The 20332-nt window shown below is 38.2% G+C and overlaps 1 protein-coding gene and 1 long non-coding RNA gene across 3 annotated transcripts in view; both read left to right on the forward strand.

Moving 5' to 3' along the window:
• Positions 1-19676, forward strand: part of LOC146476690 (uncharacterized) — a 44061-nt gene extending 24385 nt beyond the window's left edge. Inside the window, exon 2 of the long non-coding RNA XR_014865550.1 lies at positions 18813-19676. This is a non-coding gene — a long non-coding RNA (uncharacterized LOC146476690). The remainder of the gene's footprint in view (positions 1-18812) is intronic.
• LOC146476692 (endothelin-converting enzyme homolog) lies at positions 945-19676 on the forward strand. 2 transcript variants are annotated; one of them, XM_085114274.1, is made up of 19 exons: positions 945-1398; positions 7661-7857; positions 8616-8873; positions 10054-10119; positions 10487-10603; positions 10894-10983; positions 11258-11391; positions 11771-12002; positions 12296-12394; positions 13419-13496; positions 13693-13796; positions 15024-15082; positions 15532-15583; positions 15959-16026; positions 16302-16426; positions 16888-16953; positions 17574-17669; positions 18074-18150; positions 18332-19676. In XM_085114274.1, exons 1-19 carry the CDS (start codon positions 1107-1109, stop codon positions 18429-18431), a joined length of 2310 nt encoding a protein of 769 aa, XP_084970400.1. In that variant the 5' UTR covers positions 945-1106; the 3' UTR covers positions 18432-19676. The 2 variants fall into 2 exon arrangements, with proteins under 2 accessions (XP_084970400.1, XP_084970401.1); XM_085114275.1 differs by lacking the exon at positions 945-1398 and adding an exon at positions 2972-4254.
• Positions 19677-20332: the final 656 nt, after the last annotated feature.

Here is a 20332-nt window from a genome sequence, read left to right on the forward strand (position 1 = left end):
AAAACTCGAATGATTAGCTGCAATGGATTTAGTAGAGCGGAAAAAATATGTAAAGACCTGAATCTCCTTTGACAAGTATACAAAGTAGTGTACTCAAGCAACCTACATACATTTGCTTATCAGGACTTTCATAATAAGTTTTCACGTGCACGTGACACAGCATGCGTTTCGCTTTTTCCAGGGCTTCACTAAACTTGATTCCTCCATTAAATGGAACGAGCTTTATGTTCAACAAAAATAAATTTACAATCGGTTTCTGAAAAGAAGAGACTCTTTATACAAATGTGAAATGCGTGATACATCAATAAATGGCAGGCTTAATTTAATTGATACTACCGCATACTTACAGCAAAACAAGTATGCAATTTATTGAGGCGATAAAATATTTCCGGGTTAGGTTCAACAATGCGATAGCAGCAAACGAATTAAAGAGATTTACCAGTTAGAATGGAGAGGTGAATATTTAGTGACAAGCCTGTGCGGTCACAAAGAATAAGAAAAACAATAAAGGCTTTTAAAGGTGCAAATTTACAACACCTCGCAACTGTATCAGTAGACATTCGCATAATTGTTCGTTTAATCAGGTAACAACTGAAAACGGAATAAATAGTATTTACATGTGCAATTTTCGTTTTAATTGTAAATACTAAAAAAAACTCCCTAATCCATTACAAGCAGATATTTGAATTGCGGTCACTTACAAAGTTTCGGCCATTGAACGGTTCTAAGTAGCTTAAGTAATCAACTTTATCATTTTTTATTAAATTTTCCGTTTAATACACATAACTCGCCGACACATCCTTATTGTAACAATAAGTCAGTCGACCATAAATGAAATCACTTTTTCACTTTATTAGGCTAGCCACAAACAAAGCACGTGGTCAATTTTAAGCGAATGATAAATTAGCAAATGCATAAGGCGCTGATTGAAAGCATTGTCAGCTGCCAACACAACAGACTTGTCATTAACATAACTGTTTTGGGGTGGTATAACTTCTCTACTCACTGCAAGTGAGCGTCCCTTCATCATTGCCACTCGTGTAAAATAGTTCCCGCATTCTGCGGCCGATCACGACGACATTTTCAGCGGCTTAGTTTGAGGAAACATGAACGACAGTTCACGATATCGCTTAGCAAAACAAGAAGAGATGCATTTGGATGGCAATGCAAACAACGCCGAGGTCCGAATTATGGGTGGTAAACGATCTAAACGGCAACTGTTGACCCGCAATACTTCAGTTCTTGTGTTCCTCATCGTTTTACTTGCTTTGACGTGTATTGCCTTAGTAGCATTTTTGGCAATAGAGAAAATGGAAAACACCAGGACGTGTTTAAACAGTAGCGGAAATGCAGCGCAGCTGTCATGTACAAGTGCTCAGTGTATCTCCGCTGTATCCAGTAAGTAACACTTCTTTTCTTTTCTTGAACTTGAAATAATCATTCGAAAGAAGTTTCGTTCTTTCTCTGCAGTCAGTTTTACCACATATTTTCAAGGTTAGCAAACGAATAAATTAATTCATTTCGTCTTCTCTTGCTCGAAGAAAACATATTTCATTCGAAAAGCGTTGTTGCTAAATTAATTTCAAAGCGATAAATCCCCTCTCCCAAAAGCTATTTGGTTTTGCTTTGAATCAGATAGCTTGCTTTTTTTGCGTAGGAGGTTGAGTCACGATATACCGCTTTCAAGCAAAAAAGCTTAACTGTGCAAAGTTGTAAAGTAGACTCATCAAGCTTTTTATCACGTTTCAAACAAAAGTAAAAGAGTTGCAAATTCATATAAATAAATCCATTTGAACCTGTGTCAATGTTTGTTCCAATATGTAATTTGTATCCAACAGATCAAGTAGTTATCTAATTTATTGTGTGGCCACTCTAAATCTTTATCAAATGTGAAATTCATCCTATTAATCAAAAGCGACCTTTATCGAGAAAAACCATCAGTTGGAACCAAAATGTGACAGGTGCAATCGAATTCACAACCGTGATGAACCAAGCTCTATGACTTTTAGAATCAAAATTCTTCGCTTAGATATTCATCAATACATAATTTTTAGTATAAATATAAATATGTAAACCCAACGGTCAACGGCCAACGGACACATCGCAGCTTAGCATTTCACAGTTATATGATTGACACCTCAAAATTATTTTTTATCATGAGACTCAGCCCTGCATGAGACCCATGCCCCAACAACAACATTTTGAATTCTGAGTGGAGTAAGAATTACCTGCTATAGCGGTATGCAATTATGACCTTTCTAGTTGTAAATACTGATGACACTGCCGTTTTGTTTGCCATAGCCTCGGGCAATTCATTTTTCAGACCATTATTTAAATTTATTACAAAAAAAACCCTTAGGATGCATTACTTGCACATAAGTTCAATAAAAACCCCTTAAATAACACAGTTTAGCCAAAGTTTTCGGAAATACCGGCAATAAAACCTTTGGAGTGAAACGGGATTCAGGTGGCTGATGAGCACTGGCAGAAAAATATCGCTCCCTCACTTAATCGGGTGAGGGTTGGGCGGGCCCGGGGAGAGAGAGACGGAGCATTTCCAGAGTCAGTACTGGTATGTAACGTGCTCAAAAGCACTCAAACTAGTTGCTGAGGAAAACATTTCCGATGGCAAAGACTGGCTGATCGAAAATTTAAGCTGGCAAAAAATGTAATGAACTGAATATTGTCATTCATTCATTCATTCATTCATTCATTCATTCATTCATTCATTCATTCATTCATTCATTCATTCATTCATTCATTCATTCATTCATTCATTCATTCATTCATTCATTCATTCATTCATTCATTCATTCATTCATTCATTCATTCATTCATTCAAGTTTGCAAGTCCAGTGATGCTTCTTACGTTCACAAGGTAAATCCAAATTGCCTACCGATCTACATAATGTCATTACTCAGTCCTTTCGGTGTCCGTATTAGACAGGTTTAACTATCCGATGTCTACTATCGCCGATCAGTCTGTTATCGATAGTCTTCCGGCTTTCGAGAGTCTGTCATTAAATATTTCTAAACTTAACTTATAATTCCTCGGTGACCGTACGAAGAGGTGTTTTTCGAAACTGGCAAATGCTGTAAGAGCGACTCATTAACAGTGGATCAAAATCTTCAAATGACAGTTTGTTGTACGTGTTGAACGCCAGCCTGTCTCAAGTGGAAAGTTAGTTTAGCATGATACGACATGCGCTTCAGGTAAAAGCGCAAATTTGTGAGAGGTTAATTTGTCTTGAGATTTTGCTTGTTTCGAGCCTTTGTTATTTCCCTGTGAAGCCACTGTGACAGACGCCATGCAGCTGGCTAATCTGATGTACATTTGATCAAAGGCCTTTCAGCCACACGGCCATCTTCAGCGATCAATTGAAAAAACCACAGCGGTAGCGATCACAAATTTGCATCCGGCTATACAAACTAAGTCACTGACACATTTGTTATGCTGTTATTCTTTCATTACTCTTGCTGTACAGAGCAGAACTACACAATCGATTTTCTGTTCCCGGTAGAAATGTAAGTTGACGAGTTTTTGGTTTAATACACAGACAAAAGCCGTTTTTAAGCTTTTAAGGCTTTAAATAAACATAACCATTGAGTCATAAACCAGAGGAACCTGTTTGAATTTATGATGAATAGAAAGTGTTCTATTTTAACGCATGATCACGCTTTCTCAGCCTACATTGAAACTACTTGACAAGTTTATTTTAAAATTTGAAAGCCTTAAAATCTTGACATTGTCAAATTAGCACTATAATGTGCACTGATTGCCTACAAAGGTCAACAATATGCTCTGACGTCACACTAGCAACATTGTTGAGGTATTACAATTGAATTTCTCACATCTGGAAATGAGTTCTAATTTTCAAACATTTTCTATTGTTTGGCAACACCAATATGCTCGCTGTGAAGCACAGGTTTATTAGTAGTGGCTTGTAGTGACAACTTGTAAAGTCATGTGGAAAGAAACGGGATCACTAACCGACTTGAGGGCTGTTGATAGCTACTATAAGCTTCGATCATCCAATGCAGTTATCGACAATACTGGCGAGCTCAAACCAACTAAAGTTACCTTCCAGACGAAAATTTCCTCTAGAGAGAAAAAGCTGTATATAACGGTTGTGTTTCTTTTCCTTGTTTGCGTGGGGCTTCTTATAGCAACTGCGGTTTTGGCATCTCGCAGGAAAGCAGAAGAAACTTCGGAAAATGTTTGTTGGAGTCAAGATTGCCTTTTCGTTGCCACAGGTAAGTCATGGACTCAATCTCCAGCAGAGTGCTCATAAATGAATGCAAACTTCGTAAGTCGCTGTCGGATCATTGCTCTGAAACTGGAATAGAAACTACCCAAGGCATCTTAAATATCGGGAGAAAAGACGGCAAACAAAAAGCTCAGTAACTGTCTGCAAACTAGAACAGATCAGTTGATTATCGTTAGTTAATTACATTCAGGTACACGAACTTGCATCACGATTAACAAAACAAATAACAATTCACAGGCAAACGGTTTAAAACTTGAATGAGTCTGTTAATTGAAACCGAAATAAGTCTTGCAAGTCTCTTGTACCAAGCATAATTTTTTTATCACTCACCTTGTTTAGCTTTGATTTGAGGAGAAGATTAGTTTGAGCTGTCATCAGTCATCAGAAATAATGACAGCATAAATTGCAAGACTTACATTGCTGAGCATAGCCCAATCCTTGCAATGTGATTGGCCAAACTGAAAATAGACCGCATTTACACTATAACAGACCGGCGACTGGCTCGCTTCTGCTGCGCTAGATAACTCACTCGCCAACTATCAACAGTGAACAGTACAGAAAGAGTCGAAAGAAAAGCGTTGGAGTAAAGAAAAACATAAGATCACCAAAAATAATCAAGTTGTTTTAATTTACCGTGCTCGTCTGTACGAAGAATTCTTTCTCAAAAAGGGAGACATGTCCTATGCCAAAAACAAATCCTAACTCAACCAATAAGGCTACAACTTTGCCGACTTTAGGATATTTGCACTTTTTGAAAAAAGTTTTTTTACCTTCTTAAATTTGCAATTTGTAAGATTTACAATTTCTGGTTTGTACTCTGCTCTACATTTATGCTCGCGTTAGATGGCATAAAATAGGTTGAAGGCCGGCAATATATGTGGCAAGATAGTACTGCTCACAATCCTTAGCTAAGCATTACATTTACCTTGTAATTTTGAATTTTTGGCCTGAAATTTGCAAAAACTTTAAATGCAATTCTACTCCTGTAGTATGGCGAGCAAAGCATTTTTTTTGTTTATTTGTTTATAGCCCGCAGTATTCCCTACAATTCTAATCAAAGCACTACCCCTTGATACACTCTTTGTGTAGACGTTTGAGGTGGAGAGTGTCACGGGATACCCGGAGTGTCCAATCGATGGAAACCGATGATCGGAAATTCAATCGATCAATCGATATCAATCCAGAAAATTAGTTATACTAGAAATACGTGACTCGCAAAACCTCGCGAAGCTGGGGCTGGGTGGAAAGCCTTTTTTACTCGTATTGTACGGCATCAAATGAGGAGATTAAAAGGTTTCTGAACATAGCAACTATTTTGATGAGCATGGTCTTTTCGTAGTTCCACGGCTAGTTTGCGGTTGAAAATCTATTTCTGACGCGACGTAATGTACAACGGGCGTGCAGCGCTGTCATGTTCGATGAATTTATTTCCCACGGAAAATTATTTTACCGCGGCCACAAACGTGTAATTTCTTCGATGCAATCTTTCACAAAAAAGATTTCTAAAAGAAAGGGAAAATATTCTGGAGAGATAGTTCTCTATCCAGTGAATATTGATGAACATTGCGGTTGAAATTTGACCATGCACGCATATTTTTTCCGATGTATGCAAATTTTTTTCAGACGACGCCAGACAGTCTGACGTCATTCATACTTTGTTTGCGCACTGTTGCCAGGCAACAGCACGGACACCTTCACGGAAATATATAAACACACATATATATATAACTAGAAATACGTGACTCGCAAAACCTCGCGAAGCTGGGGCTGGGTGGAAAGCCCTCTTTACTCGTATTGTAGCATCGAATGAGGAGATTAAAAGGTTTCTGAACATAGCAACTATTTTGATGAGCATGGTCTTTTCGTAGTTCCACAGGCTAGTTTGCGGTTTGCGGTTAAAAATCTATTTCTGACGAGATGAAATGTACAACGGGCGTACAATGCTGTCGTGTTCGATGAATTTATTTCCCACGGAAAATTATTTTACCGCGGCCACAAAACGTGTAATTTCTTCAATGCAATCTTTCACAAAAAAGATTTCTGGAAGAAAGGGAAAAGATTCTGGAGAGATTGATCTGGATCCAGGGAATATTGATTAAATTTTATCCGACACGCAAACTTTCCCGATGTATGCAAATTTTGCTGCAGACGACGCCAGACAACCTGACGTCATTCATACTTTGTTTTTCACCGTTGCTAGGCAATATGCGGACACCTTCACGGAAATATATAAACATACATACATACATACATATATATAAATATATGTTCGGCTCGAATTTTCACGGCTTAGCTCCCGAGCGCGGCCTTCGGCGGGCCTTCGGCCCGACAAATTTATTAACCTCGCTACGCTCGGGCCTTCGGCCCTCGCTTCGCGAGGAAATATATGTTCGGCTCGAATTCGCACGGCTTAGCTCCCGAGCGCGACCTTCGGCCCGACAAATTTATTAACCTCGCTTCGCGAGGAATTAATTGGTATCGATTGGTATCGGCCAATCGATGACCAATCGATGACCAAACAAAAACCGTTCATCGATTGCTATCGATTGGCTCAGCAACCTTGAACAGACGTCAGGCACGCTACCTGTCCGATCATCCGCCATTTTAAGGAAGCCCTGGGGACGAAATTGGTAAAACAAATTCCGACCCAGAATATACCAAAAACCAAAACTAAAATGGCTCATCGCTTACTCAGTATGATGAAAAAAAGGAACGTCTTTTTTATCATTTGCTGCATGTTTTATTTCTTTTAGAGACAATTGGCGCCTTCATAGATTTTTTAGTTTGTATGTATGTGATCAGTCTTTGTTTTAAGCACGAATAGGTTCGTTATTATAAGGCTAGGTATTGCTGCTTTATTCATTATTTTGCAACAACTCTTTGCTGTTGTTGGCAATTTCATTGTTTGCAAAAGTGCAACTTCTGTTACCAGAATTTTTCTGTGAAGGTCTGTGAAGGCACGATGCCCAAGGAACAAACTTTTAATTTGTCAAAAAAAAACGGATTCCTGTGAACGGGGCATTAACGTTAAAGAGAAAGAAGAGAGTATTCTCCTGTTAACGTTAAAATGAAATGTGTTTATAATTACTGCGTACAAAGTTGTATTTTTTATGCGTCGATTCCGGTTCCGTCAATCTGCAACCAATCGATACCAATCGATACCAATTTATCTATCGATTGGTTTTGATAATCGCTACCAATCGATAACCACACGAATCTTCGCCATCGATTGGTCATCGATTATCAATGTCAATCGATCAATTGATATCGATTGGTATCGATTGATATCGATTGTCATCGATTATCGATTCCATCGATTGGATACCCCGGGGGATATCCCTGATGTACGCATTAAGGATCTAGGGTGTCATTTTGTTCTGTTTATGTTTCAGATATTTTACGAACAGTTGATCAGACTGTAGACCCATGTGATGACTTCTTTTTACACGCTTGCGGCGGATGGATTAAAAACAACCCTATTCCACCAAACGAAGCACTTTGGAACCAAGTACTCATTCTTAAGACAAGAAATGATCAACTTTTGAAGACTCTTCTTAGCGACGATAAGGTCAGACAAAAATACGTGAAGGTGAGCCAAGATTTCCCTGGTTGTTTTGATTCATCCATCCATCTAATCCATCTACCCGATCTACACCTGAAAAACTGAAACCCTAATCAATATTACCGACTGAACAGTTTTCTGGCGAGCTATTGACGAGTTTAATTCTTCGTCATGATCACAAAATGAGGACAGCCATACAACACCAGCTACACAAGTGATTCTTTGTAATTTGGAAAAGGAAAGAATCCGCCAAGTCAGGTGACTGCAAGCGCTTGATCGTTTGAGTTTCTCACGTATTTGCCTGATTAAAGGATTCCCACCCTTGCAAAATCTAAAACAAGAATTCCCATCCAATCAAAATCGCAGAACACTTCATCTGTTGCAGCAGAACCTTTTTAAAATCTTTGCCAACTTTTCACACCATTTTCTACCACAAATCGAAGGAGAATACTATGTAGATACATTGTCTCTCTGAAACTGACAACGGCTGCTTTACGAACACGCGTTTTTTATAGCATCTTAATTGTTAGAAAGAGGCTGTTTAAATAGTTCGACAGATATATTCCTTTTGAAGAGAAAATCGCGCGATTTTCCACTGACTAGGTACTAAAAATTAAACTTGCGTGAATTTACCTTTAATTCTTGTCATAGTCATCAATAAAATGAGATGAACTTCTAGCTTAACTATTTTAGTAATATTGTAAACGTTCTTCCCCGATCCGATGTAATATTGAATGAATTTTATTTTATTGAAGTTAGTTTTAATACTTGCCTTTCCTTGCTAGAATGACGCTGTACTTAAAGCCTTGAGGTATTACGACACATGCATGAATCGCGAGCTCATAGAACGTTCAAAGGGGACGCCTTTACTTCACCTCATTGGAAAGTATGGATCGTGGAACGTAACCAACAGCACATGGACGGCCAAGTCGTGGGATTTCATGAAAACTTTAGTTCATATGCACAAAGACCTCAAACTTTCACCGTTATTCACACTTAGAGTGCAACCGGATCTTAGGAATTCTTCCCGCTACATCATAATGGTATTGTATTACTACAGCCATTTTCATATATTGGATCAGACTCAGTTATAACCTCTTCAACCGCGGTTGAAGTAATTACACTGTACGATGTGTTACAGCTTTGTCAACTCTTCCCTTTTCAAAGTTAACTATTCATCTTATTATTTATTACATAGTAAAAACATTATGGCGGAATGAGGACGGTAAAATACCAAAATACTCATTAATATTTGCTTGTCACTTTTTCCCTTTTCAATCCCATATTTCTAACTTTTGTCGAAATACAAAACAAGTGTATAGAAATGTCTATTGCTTGTAATACCCCTGTAGCATTGCTTATGAGCTTAACCTATTTGCCATTTTTTTTTTCATAATTAGCAATGTGATTAAAAAGAAGTAGTCTTTAGACTTTGTTGCAGCAATGCTAATGAGAAAACTGGTTTCATTGAACCACCAGTTGCTGGCCGTTTTGTGAGGCATATACGAACTATGACGTCACACTACACAACACTACACTACACTACACTACACTACACTACACTGCGCTACACTACACTACACTGCGCTACTACACACTACACTACACTGCGCTACACTACACTTACCCCACAAACACTACACTACACTACACTACACTACACTACACTACACTACACTACACTACACTGCGCTACTACACACTACACTACACTGCACCACACTACAAACACTACACCACACCACACTGCGCTACCATGCTACACTACACTACACTACACTACACTACACTTACCCCACACTACACTACACCACACTCTGCTACAACACTACGCTTCACTACACTACACTACACTGAACCACACTACACCACACTACACACTACACACTACTCTAAACTACACTGCACTACACTGCGCTGTAATACACTACACTACATTACAATACACTGCACGACACTAAACTACACTACATTACATTGCGCTGTACTACACTACACTACACAACACTGCGCTGCACTACACTACACTACATTACACTACGCTGCACTACACTGCAATGCAGTACACAAATGACATGACATTGATATTTGACACGATATTTCACAGCATTATGTTCAGTAAAGTTAAACAGAGTTAGGCTAGATTGTGTTGAATTGGAATAGACTTTTACGCTTAACCATAGAAAAGGAACTTCGAACATACCTTATTCATTATATTTCCAGTTAGACCAGACCTCTCATACTATAACGAGGGATGCATACCTGGCTAATACAAGCTACCATTCAAGTGTGAGTATAAATATAGCAGCTTAATGTTGGTGTATTCGTTGAGACAAGACGTAATGTTGTTCCTCTTACATCACTGAGTTAAGTTTGACGTTTTGCTTGTGTAACAACAACACGGAACAGAAACCTTGGGTACGCTACACATATCTGGGCCTCGGGTCGGATTTCAAATTAAAACATTGCATCTGCTCGCAGCCAATTACTGCAGGAATATTTTATTACCAAAGTTATAATTTTAAAACCAATTCTGACTACTCAGCAGTATTAGTAGTTGGTGTCCGTTCAACGTTACTTCTTGGAAGCAAAGAAAAGAAAAAGAAACCACAAAATGCTTTATCTTACAAGTAAGAAAATATTTTTCTGCCTGCAGGTACGGAAGGCTTATCATCAGCTAATGTCTGAGCTGGGCATTTTGTTAGGGGGAGATCCCAAATCGGTCACTGAACCTCTTAAAGAAGTTTTTGACTTTGAAAAGAAAATTGCCCAGGTAAGTTGCGTATTTTTGAGCGATAATCCTCTCAAATGAGCGATAATCCTCTCGAGCGAAGATAAGGAACAGTTACGATAACAAAGTATTGCAAGAGAAGTTCTATTTTACTTTTATTCAAAGAAGGGGATTTCGAGTTGCCTTGAACCAAGGTATAACGGTGCAAAAGAGACATTGCCGGTGATATCATGCATACTTAATGATACAAAAATGATACTTTCTCATTTGTAAACAAGTTCAGTCGGTACAATGACGTTGTCGTAAAAACTTCCTTGTCTCCTTATCCAAAGCTGTCATCAACTGTTGACGAGAGAGCGGACCTAAGCAAACTGTACACACTGATGAGTGTGAAAGAACTACAGAAGGAAGCACCAGGCGAGGTAAATGTGAAACCAGACTGTCCCCATTACATATATGAAACATCCTTCCCTTCATCTGTAAACCCCTTAAAGTGCTCTTGCTGGTGACTTTAAGGGGCTTTTAGGGACTTTTAAACATCGCGAATAGCTTCCCAGGATGTTTGAATGGATCTATAAAGTAAGTTCTTCTTAGGCGCTTGTTAACAGCCTTCACTGAATCCACGAACATCCTTACTAAAAATCCCAGCTTCGTTATCCGGTCACCAATAATGATGTCAATCCATTTGTTCTGCAGATCAACTGGCTAGATTTCTTAAAAGCAATCTTTCAAGACACCGGCTACGAAATATCCGAAGACGAAAAGATCGCTATATTTGCACTGGAGTATTTAACAAAGTTATCGAATTTGACGTCAGTTACACCGAAGAGGTTGGTACGAAATATAATCAGCAACAAATAATGGAAGCAGTCTTACCAGATAAGAAGTGGAACTTATAGATGATAACATGCAATAAAAGCTCTTTTCTTATCCATTCCTTCCTGTTTTGACCAGTTACTACTATGAAACTTTTTATTTCTTGTTTTCAAAATAACAAAATGTTGCAAATCTCACACGGCCCTGGACTCATCAGACCGAATTTTATGACTTGGTTGACGGTTACATTTACTGAAAAATAATGTTTTTGTTGTTGTTGTTGTTGTTGTTGTTGCCTAACCAATCTTGCCTTAATAGGCCCAGGTTTATAAGGCGCTGTACAGATTCCTGCGTCGTGTTGTAATCTAAACTTCTAAACTGCCTTGTTCATAGAGTTGTCGCTAATTACATGATGTGGCAAGCCGTTGTTGGACTGGCGCCGTACCTAAGTGAAGAGTATCGCAAGGTTTTCTTTAGCTACCGTAAAGTCGTCATGGGGAGCACGGGAGAAACTGACGTTTGGCAAAAGTGCATCACGGAAATGAGTCGCTATGACAACGAGATTGGAGATCCTCTGGGCGTTATCTTCCTTGATGAGAAATTTGACAAGAAGGACAAAGAATCTGTAAGAGTTACAATTTAAAGTAAAAATTAAGAGAAAAATTGAAACGAGAGTTTTATATCATCTGTTGGTACAAACTCTCTTTTAAACATTTATTTTTGTCCATTGTAGTTATCTGCTTCCTCGACTATCTTGCCATATCTTTTTTACGTTGCCTAGAATTATAAACAAGAAAAAATAAAGTTTTTAAAAGTGGTTTCTAATAAATGATTTTCTCTTTATTCTCATCAATTTTTTCACTTAAGTAGAGCCATTTTTATTTACAAGATCTTTAGTAATGTTGTTGACTATTTCAGGTATTGTCAATGATTAACGATCTGCGAGATACATTCATTAGCAACATTGACCATCTGGAGTGGATGGACAGCAAAACAAAGAAGTATGCAAAAGAAAAGGTACACCACAAGATCACATTCCAGAACTAATCAGTAGAATAATAATAATAATAATGTTTATTTCTTATATTGCGCAGTCTAACATGCTATAGAGATATGATCGAATGCGCATTACAAAATCTTAATATAAAGTAATGAATGGCTAATCTAAATAATAACAACAATAATAATTTACAATCTCCGGAAAAAACAATAAAATTAAAATATGAGTTAATAAGAGAACTAATAAAAAGCTAATTTAAAAAGATGTGTCTTTAGTAAAACTTTAAAAGTATTCAATGATTGGCATTGTCTGATTTCCAAAGGGAGTCGGTTCCATACTTTGGGCGCGACATTTTCAAACGCCCTATCCCCTAGTGTCTTTTTTGTTCTATAGGTATTATCCATTAGAAGTATGCCCCGGTGTGATCTCAACTGGTACCGCGAGCTGTCATTGATTTTTATCAAGTCTAAAAGATACTGTGGTGCGACGCCATAGATACATTTGTGAACTAACATTGCTATCTTGAATTCTATTCGGTGGGTAACCGGAAGCCAGTGCAGGTTGATCAATGATGGTGTGATATGATCATACCTGGATACAGTACATACCAGCCGAGCTGCCGCGTTCTGTAGGCGTTGCAGCTTACCAAGATGAACAGCGGGCGTACCATATAATAGACCGTTACAATAGTCTATTCGTGACAATATAATAGCCTGTACAATGGACTTCCTATGTCATATGATAAGTACTTTCTAATGCGCCGGATGTTGTGTAGATTGTAATAAATAGACTGACATATGCTGTTAATATGTGTGGTCATATTCATGTTTGCATCAAACCAAGCACCAAGATTTCTATCAGAGTGGACAGCAGAAACCTTTACCTCACCTACTTGCAAGTCATTTATCGTAACCTTGTTTAACTGTGTACGTGTACCTATAATAAGAAACTCGGTCTTAGCATCGTTCAGCTGAAGTTTGTCCTGGACCATCCAAGTAGACGTATTGATTCATGCAAGTTTATCATGTTGTCTGTTTTCAGGCTGCTTCAATCAGGCAAAATATTGGATACCCTGAATACTTAAAAAATCCAAGGAAGTTGACATCACGATTTAGCGATGTAAGTGACTTAACACTGAGATTGCTTAGCTACTCATGAGTCCCTGCTCACACTTTTCTCAGTAAGTTGCGGATTTTGTATTAACTCACTATTTACTCGGTTTGTTAGATATACAATCTTAAGACATATTTTTAAGATTTGTTGGTATCGTCTTTAGTCTCTTACACAGCGCGTCTTTTTTGTTTTTATCCTTTAGCTCACGGTGACAAATGGATCGTATTTTAATAATGTGATAAACCTCCGAGCATTCTCTGTCAAAGCAATGTTACAAGATCTACGCAAACCAGTTGACAAAGGAAGGTATAAATGTAATTAATTAATTAATTAATTAATTATCCTTGTCGTTGCTGGTTCCAGCGTCTTTGAGGACAGACCTTACAAACAAGCGGTCACAGTCGTACCATCGTTTTCCTATGAAGAATACATTCTTGGCTTCTTCTGTTCATAACAAAGCGAGTGGTAGCCATAGTAGCGATAGCAGTTTGAACCAGAGCTAAAGCTACCTGAATGTCGCCTTTCTTGTTCTTACTCTGGCACGGTTCGTTTTTCTTGTGAGTTAACTCTTACAAGTCTTAGGGAGTGGTTCCTGGCGTAAGAAGAAATGAGGGGCTCAGAAGCAAAGTGTGCCAGCCCACAAAAACTGCGAACTTCCCTGGTAAACAAACAAATATACCGGCAATTAAAGTATGTTTGAGAACCGGAAAAACATTTAAAGAAATACTTTATATTTTGCTGGTGTGTGAATTTTTATTACATTCTGAGCAAAATAAGCAATTTTCAATTTTATTTTTAAAATTTAGGATAGTCCACTTTGCTTCTGAACCCCTCAATCAATTCATGGTGCTGTTGCTAAGGGCTGCCCAATCCATGATGCTGTAGCTAAGGGTTACCTCATCCATGGTGCTGTTGCTAAGGGTCACCTCATCCATGGTGCTGTTGCTATTGGTTACCCCAACCATGGTGCTGTTTCTAAGGCTGACCCCACCCATGGTGCTGTTGCTAAGGGTTACCCCATGCATGGTACTGTGCTAAGGGTTACCTAATCCATGGTGCTGTTGCTGTTTCCCTTAGAAATCAATCACATTCGACACTCATCGAGTTTAGCGCACAGAAATCCAGCCTTGGGAAATGTCAATTTTTTTATGCTTAAATGTAATAAATGTAGTATTTCGATTCGATAAGAAAATTTTTTATTTAGCGTTAAAAAATATGCAGCCCATAAATTTCAATTTCAAAATTTCATTGGTTGCGTCCCTTTACAGTTCCCGGTGCAAAGTGTATTCTACTGTCTTTCCTGATCCAAAGAAGATTTTGCCTCCCCATTAAGATCGCATCACACAGTTATATTCAATATAGTCAATATAGCGTTGCTAATTATGAAGTAAAACAAAAATAGAGAAAAGAGATATGCAGTGAAGGGTGGCTTCGGCTTCCAGTCATATTTTTCTTCTTTATAGAGTTCAAAACCACGAAGAGAGATGCGAGGTATTAATATAATGTTCACTACCTCTTTCTGATCACGTTAAGGTGGATGATTCACCCACATACAGTTAATGCCTTCTACGATAGAGTAACTAACAAAATCAGTAAGTATTTGGTAACATTACGTAAACTGTAGAAATGAAAAGCGCTTATGATGTGAGAGTATGCTCATAAAGTGTCTAATTCGACTCGACGTCCACCGGCAACAACTTGGATACTCGGTGCTAAGCTATAGAGGCTAGATCATTCACAAGATCGCTCATGGCTTCGTATTCTTTATGGATAAGATCCGAATCTTTTTTTCCAAGTGGCTTGCATAATTTACTAATTAACGAACTTCTCGAGAACAAAAGTATCAATAAGATAAAAGAGAATGAGATAGGTTTCTTTGGCGAATCCTTGGGTGTTGCAACAATGTTGTAACAGTCAGTTTGGTTTGCTTGGTTTCACCTGTCACCACCACTGGAGTGTTAGCATTTGTCAGATATTTACACTGTATATAACCTGGAGATCACACTCCCTAATAATTTGGATTTACCTTTTATGTTTCAAGTTTTTCCCGCCGGAATACTCCAAGTTCCATTTTACAGCAGAAAATTTCCACGGTAAGTTTCATAAGTAGGCTGTGCTGCTTATCGGGCTGTTATTATTGCCACTGTTCTCTAATGTGACATGAAATGTGTCTTAACGGTGCCGATGCACATAAAAAGGTCTACAATCTGTAGCCATTGACATGCAACAACGTTCAGCTGAACGTTTTTGGCGGTATTCAATGCCGATATCACAAGTAATTCGGCAAGTTGGAAAATTGCCGTGAGACAATTAAATGCAAAGTAAATGTATAAATGAGTCAACTGCAACTGAAAAGAAAAAAACAAAAAAAACTTAAAAACAACCCAAAATATACGGAAAATATGTAGAAATGCGTGGCACACGGTCTTGAGGAGCTAACTTGTATCGTTCTGATCATTTGTTCGTAGGGCAATTAGCTACGGTGGGATAGGGATTGTAGTTGCCCATGAAATCACACATGGATTTGATAGCAACGGTGAGTTACAAACCTTGCTGGCAAGGATTTTTCACTCTGGTCAGTTTTCGTGATATGATCAGCTGTTAGCTGTTTTAACAGCTAATAGTTAAAATTCCCCGACGTTTTTTTAATTATAGATCTGTTTCCCGCTGCAATCCTTTGCAACAAGTTAACCTCATAAAATCCTTAGCGTCATTGTTTTAAAAATAAGAGAAAAGTACTTAGGCAGTGATTGATTTTGGATACAAAATAAGGTTTCAAGGCCTCTGAGATGTTGCACTTCGTCTTTTTAGGTCGAAAGTACAATAAGGATGGTGATCTCTTTAATTGGTGGTCAAATTCATCAAACGAAGCGTTTGAAAATAAGTCGAAATGTTTCGCAAAGCAATACTCAAGTTATGAAGCTTATGGTCAAAAGGTGAGGTTTAGATAGAAAAGTATAGCTTAACGAATTTATGGAAAACATTCTAAGGCCATGCAGCTTTATGAGATTGGTTAGTAAATAAAAGTCATTCAATAGGCCATATCCGAGCTGCTGTGGACCTCATTATGAAAGCGAGGCGAAGTGCAACGCTTTTCATATTAAAATTAGTTTTGTTTGCATATGAATGAAAACTACTTCTCATCATTAAAACCATGCACCAAACCCATAATGAGGTTCACAGCAACTCGGAAATGACCTATTGTTCAATTCCTGTGTTCGATAATTGAGAAAAATAATAGCGACAAGAAGGAAGACTGCTTATAAAGTCTAATTAAAAAAGTGAGTCGTTTTCGGACTAAAGCAAACCGTTATGCGCTGACCTCTATCCTCCAGTATGATGTCTACAACCCATTACCGTACCGTAGTAACATGATGGAATTCTTTGCTCCTTGTAGCTTGATGGTATTCAAACCCTTGGCGAGAATATTGCAGACAATGGTGCTATCAAGCAAGCTTTTATGGTAGGTTAAATGAGCAAAGTGGTCTATCAGTTATTGCAGGAAATTTACCAGTCATGGCATGTATTTACTTACACTTTATTTAATCAATGCCACTCTTTGCATGAAATTCGACAGGAAATCAAGCACCGCACCAGAAGTCGTCAGTTTTCGCTGTAACCTGAGCAAGCGTGCATTTTTGTTAACTAGGCCAAAATACTTGGGCGTCGACGTTTTGATTGTTTCAACCACTTTTATTGAATCGTCACAGAATCTGAAAAAAATATACAAAAAAACAAAAACAGATGCAAACCTGTGCAAAAGAGGGGGGGGGGGAGGGTGTGACAGGGAGTAGTAACAGGAGGGAGACCCAAGAGTACATGACAACCAAGAAATTGTCATAATTTAAATTGTCACTGCATTCAATTTTGCACCATCATTCGAAATCGCACTTCTTTCTATTTTACGAGTTTACACTTTCAATGCACAGTGAAACTCGGTTGATCCGGCTGACGAAAGGACCGCTTAAACATTGGGTTGCTGGAAAAAAAATTAGGGACTGAGTATTTGTGGAAGCCGTAAAATAACTGAGATAGCGTTAGTATTCTTGTCTGCCACTTTAATTACTGTTCAATTTTATTCAGGCGTATAAAGAGTGGGTAAGGATAAATGGCAAGGAGCCTCGACTACCAGCACTGAATTATACCAATGAGCAGCTATTCTTCATAAGCGCTGCTCAGGTAAGCTTTTACCGTAGGAACAATAAACCCGGCCAGAATACATACACGTGTTTTTCATGTAGTCTTTTGCAAGTATCTGTATCTGTGTTCCTGAAGGTGTATGAGGGTAACGACCTAGTTAAACCTCAACGGATTCGTTAGTTTGCGCCCTGATATCTGCAATCGGACACAAATGCTTCATATTACAGATCTCGCTGCCACAGTATTGTCACTCTTACAACAGCTTGGAGATCACGTTAGATGTGTTGCTTGTAAACACAGCTTGGTTACAGTCCTCAATACTTAGTCTGTAGTCTTTGAATTCCAGCTGAATTAAGCTACAAACAACTCCATAGGAGCCTGTGTATACGGGAGTCAGTGTTAGCGGTGTTAAAAAGTTAAAATGTCAGTTTGTTATTTCCCAGGTGGATTGTGGATCTACTCCTGAGCCGGTCGCACTGGAGAAAATTGAACAGGGAACCCACACGTTAGAGCACTGGAGGTAATTCGGCGTCATCATATGAATCGTTACTATTCAGATGAGAGTCTTCTATGCAGTTCCTGTAGTCAGAAAGTGCAGGCTTTTTATTAGCTCATTTATATTCAAAATGAAACTGAATGCAGAACTTTAATTCTAAATAGCGATAAAAGCATATTTATGAATTCATATTTCACCTTTGCAGAGTCGTTGGAGAGATGTCAAATTCCAAGGAATTCGCGGAAACTTACAACTGTCCCGTTGGATCCAAAATGAATCCAGTGAAGAAATGTTCCATCTGGTGAATGTTTGGGGGAGAATCCAAATGTAATTGTCATTTTTACATTGAAGGTCAAGAAAACATTGCGATACGCCGAGTGTTTGATGACAACTTACTCTCAATGTCCACCCTTCCTATTCGGCATCTATGTTCGTTCTTGTAATTTATTGGCGTTGATACATAGTGGTTGTTCCTCTCCAGTGTTTGAAATGTATAATGAGACCAGTCACTGTCTTTTTCAATGAATACAGTGAAGTATAATCTAAAGGTTATACATGCGATTTTTTTGTAACTTTTGTTGCATTTCCTTGTATTTCTCTTCCGCAAGCCCCGACTCATACTACCAGGTAGCTGTAATTTCAGCGCCATATTGCTGAAATTTCTTGGCTCAATACATAAGAAACAGGGCCGGGTTGTTCGAAAGCCGATTAACGCTAATCCACGATTAAAAGTTTACCGAGGTTTTCATCTCGCTCATTAAGAATTATTTTAAAGACTTATTTTAAGCTAATGGTAAAGAAAAGTCTAAGGCAAGACTTAACTGATCTTTATGGATTAGTAAATATACTCGAATCAAAGCTCATGTGAACCCAGGATTAGCTTAATCGGGCATTGAACAACTGGGCCCAGAATAACATTAACCTAATGGGAAAAGGGCTCTTTGAGCTGTTACTCAGTCGCTTATCGCACTGTTTGTAGTCTAGCCATCAGTCGCGCTGAAATTGCCGCAAGTTTACACGTGCGATTCAGTGTGTACAGTTTTTTAAAAATCAACTTAAGGGCGACAAAATTTACGTTAGAAAGTGCAAAAGAAATGCACAAAATCGCATGTGTAAAGGGGCCTGCGGTGCTTCCTTTAAAACAAATTTACTACTAACAAAATGTTTCGGATGAAGACGAGATCATCAGAAAAACGAGTGCTATGTACACTGTTGAGGTCTACGTGTACCCGTTCATTATTACAAAATAACAAGTCAGCAATGATGTTTGAACAGTCAGTGGTAAAACTGTAGAATTTCGTGGTACATTCCACCAACACCTTAGTCGAAACGTTTGGACAAACATGTGCTGTGTATGAATTATTTTCCCGGAACTGTTACAATAAACTTAGCAACATCTCTGATGACGCATACTTATATATAAATATATATAATTAAAATTGTAACCTAGACAGCTCGGTAACTTGGACCAATGTTTTTAAAAGTTACCTATATGTAACTTGCTATGACGCATTCAGATAAACAGATAATAAATGTTACAATAAAACTGAGTTACTTTTTCATCATCGACAGCGTCGTTGGCATGACGAGCATTCGTCTGGATAGGGAAATCAGGTTTGTCACCAATCCACCGGCAGATTGAGTGCATTTTAAATTTGCCAACATTTTCAAACAGACAACAAATTTTGTTAAAATAAATTATCCTGTGAAATCGCACGGAATATCGCCTGATACTTAGCCGACGAGACGGACGCTGAGTTGGCTAAAATCATGAGATATATATTCCGAAAGATTGAACAGGATATAATTGTTTTATTATTTAATACATCGATAGCAAAGCACAGTTTAATGCAGAAAAGCTGGAGACGATCCTTATTTTGCCTTTTTCTCGCCGACACACGAAATTACATGTATCGCAGGATAGCTCTGATGAATGACCCGTTTATACTACCAAATGGCACCAAACTCAGCTCATTGCTTTATGCAGATGACTTAATTATATTGTCACGATCAAAATTAGGATTACAAAATTGCCTTAACAGTTTATCATCATTTTGCAACTCATGGATGCTAAATATAAACCCTAAGAAAACCAAGATAATGATTTTTCAAAAAAGCACAAAAAATGCGATTATACCTTTCACATAGGCGATGAATTAATGAATATAGTACAAGACTACACTTACTTAGGAACTCGCATTTCGTC

This window comes from Pavona decussata, unplaced genomic scaffold (genome assembly GCF_977016875.1).
Source record: "Pavona decussata unplaced genomic scaffold, jaPavDecu1.1 SCAFFOLD_75, whole genome shotgun sequence".
NCBI classification, from domain to species: domain Eukaryota; kingdom Metazoa; phylum Cnidaria; class Anthozoa; order Scleractinia; family Agariciidae; genus Pavona; species Pavona decussata.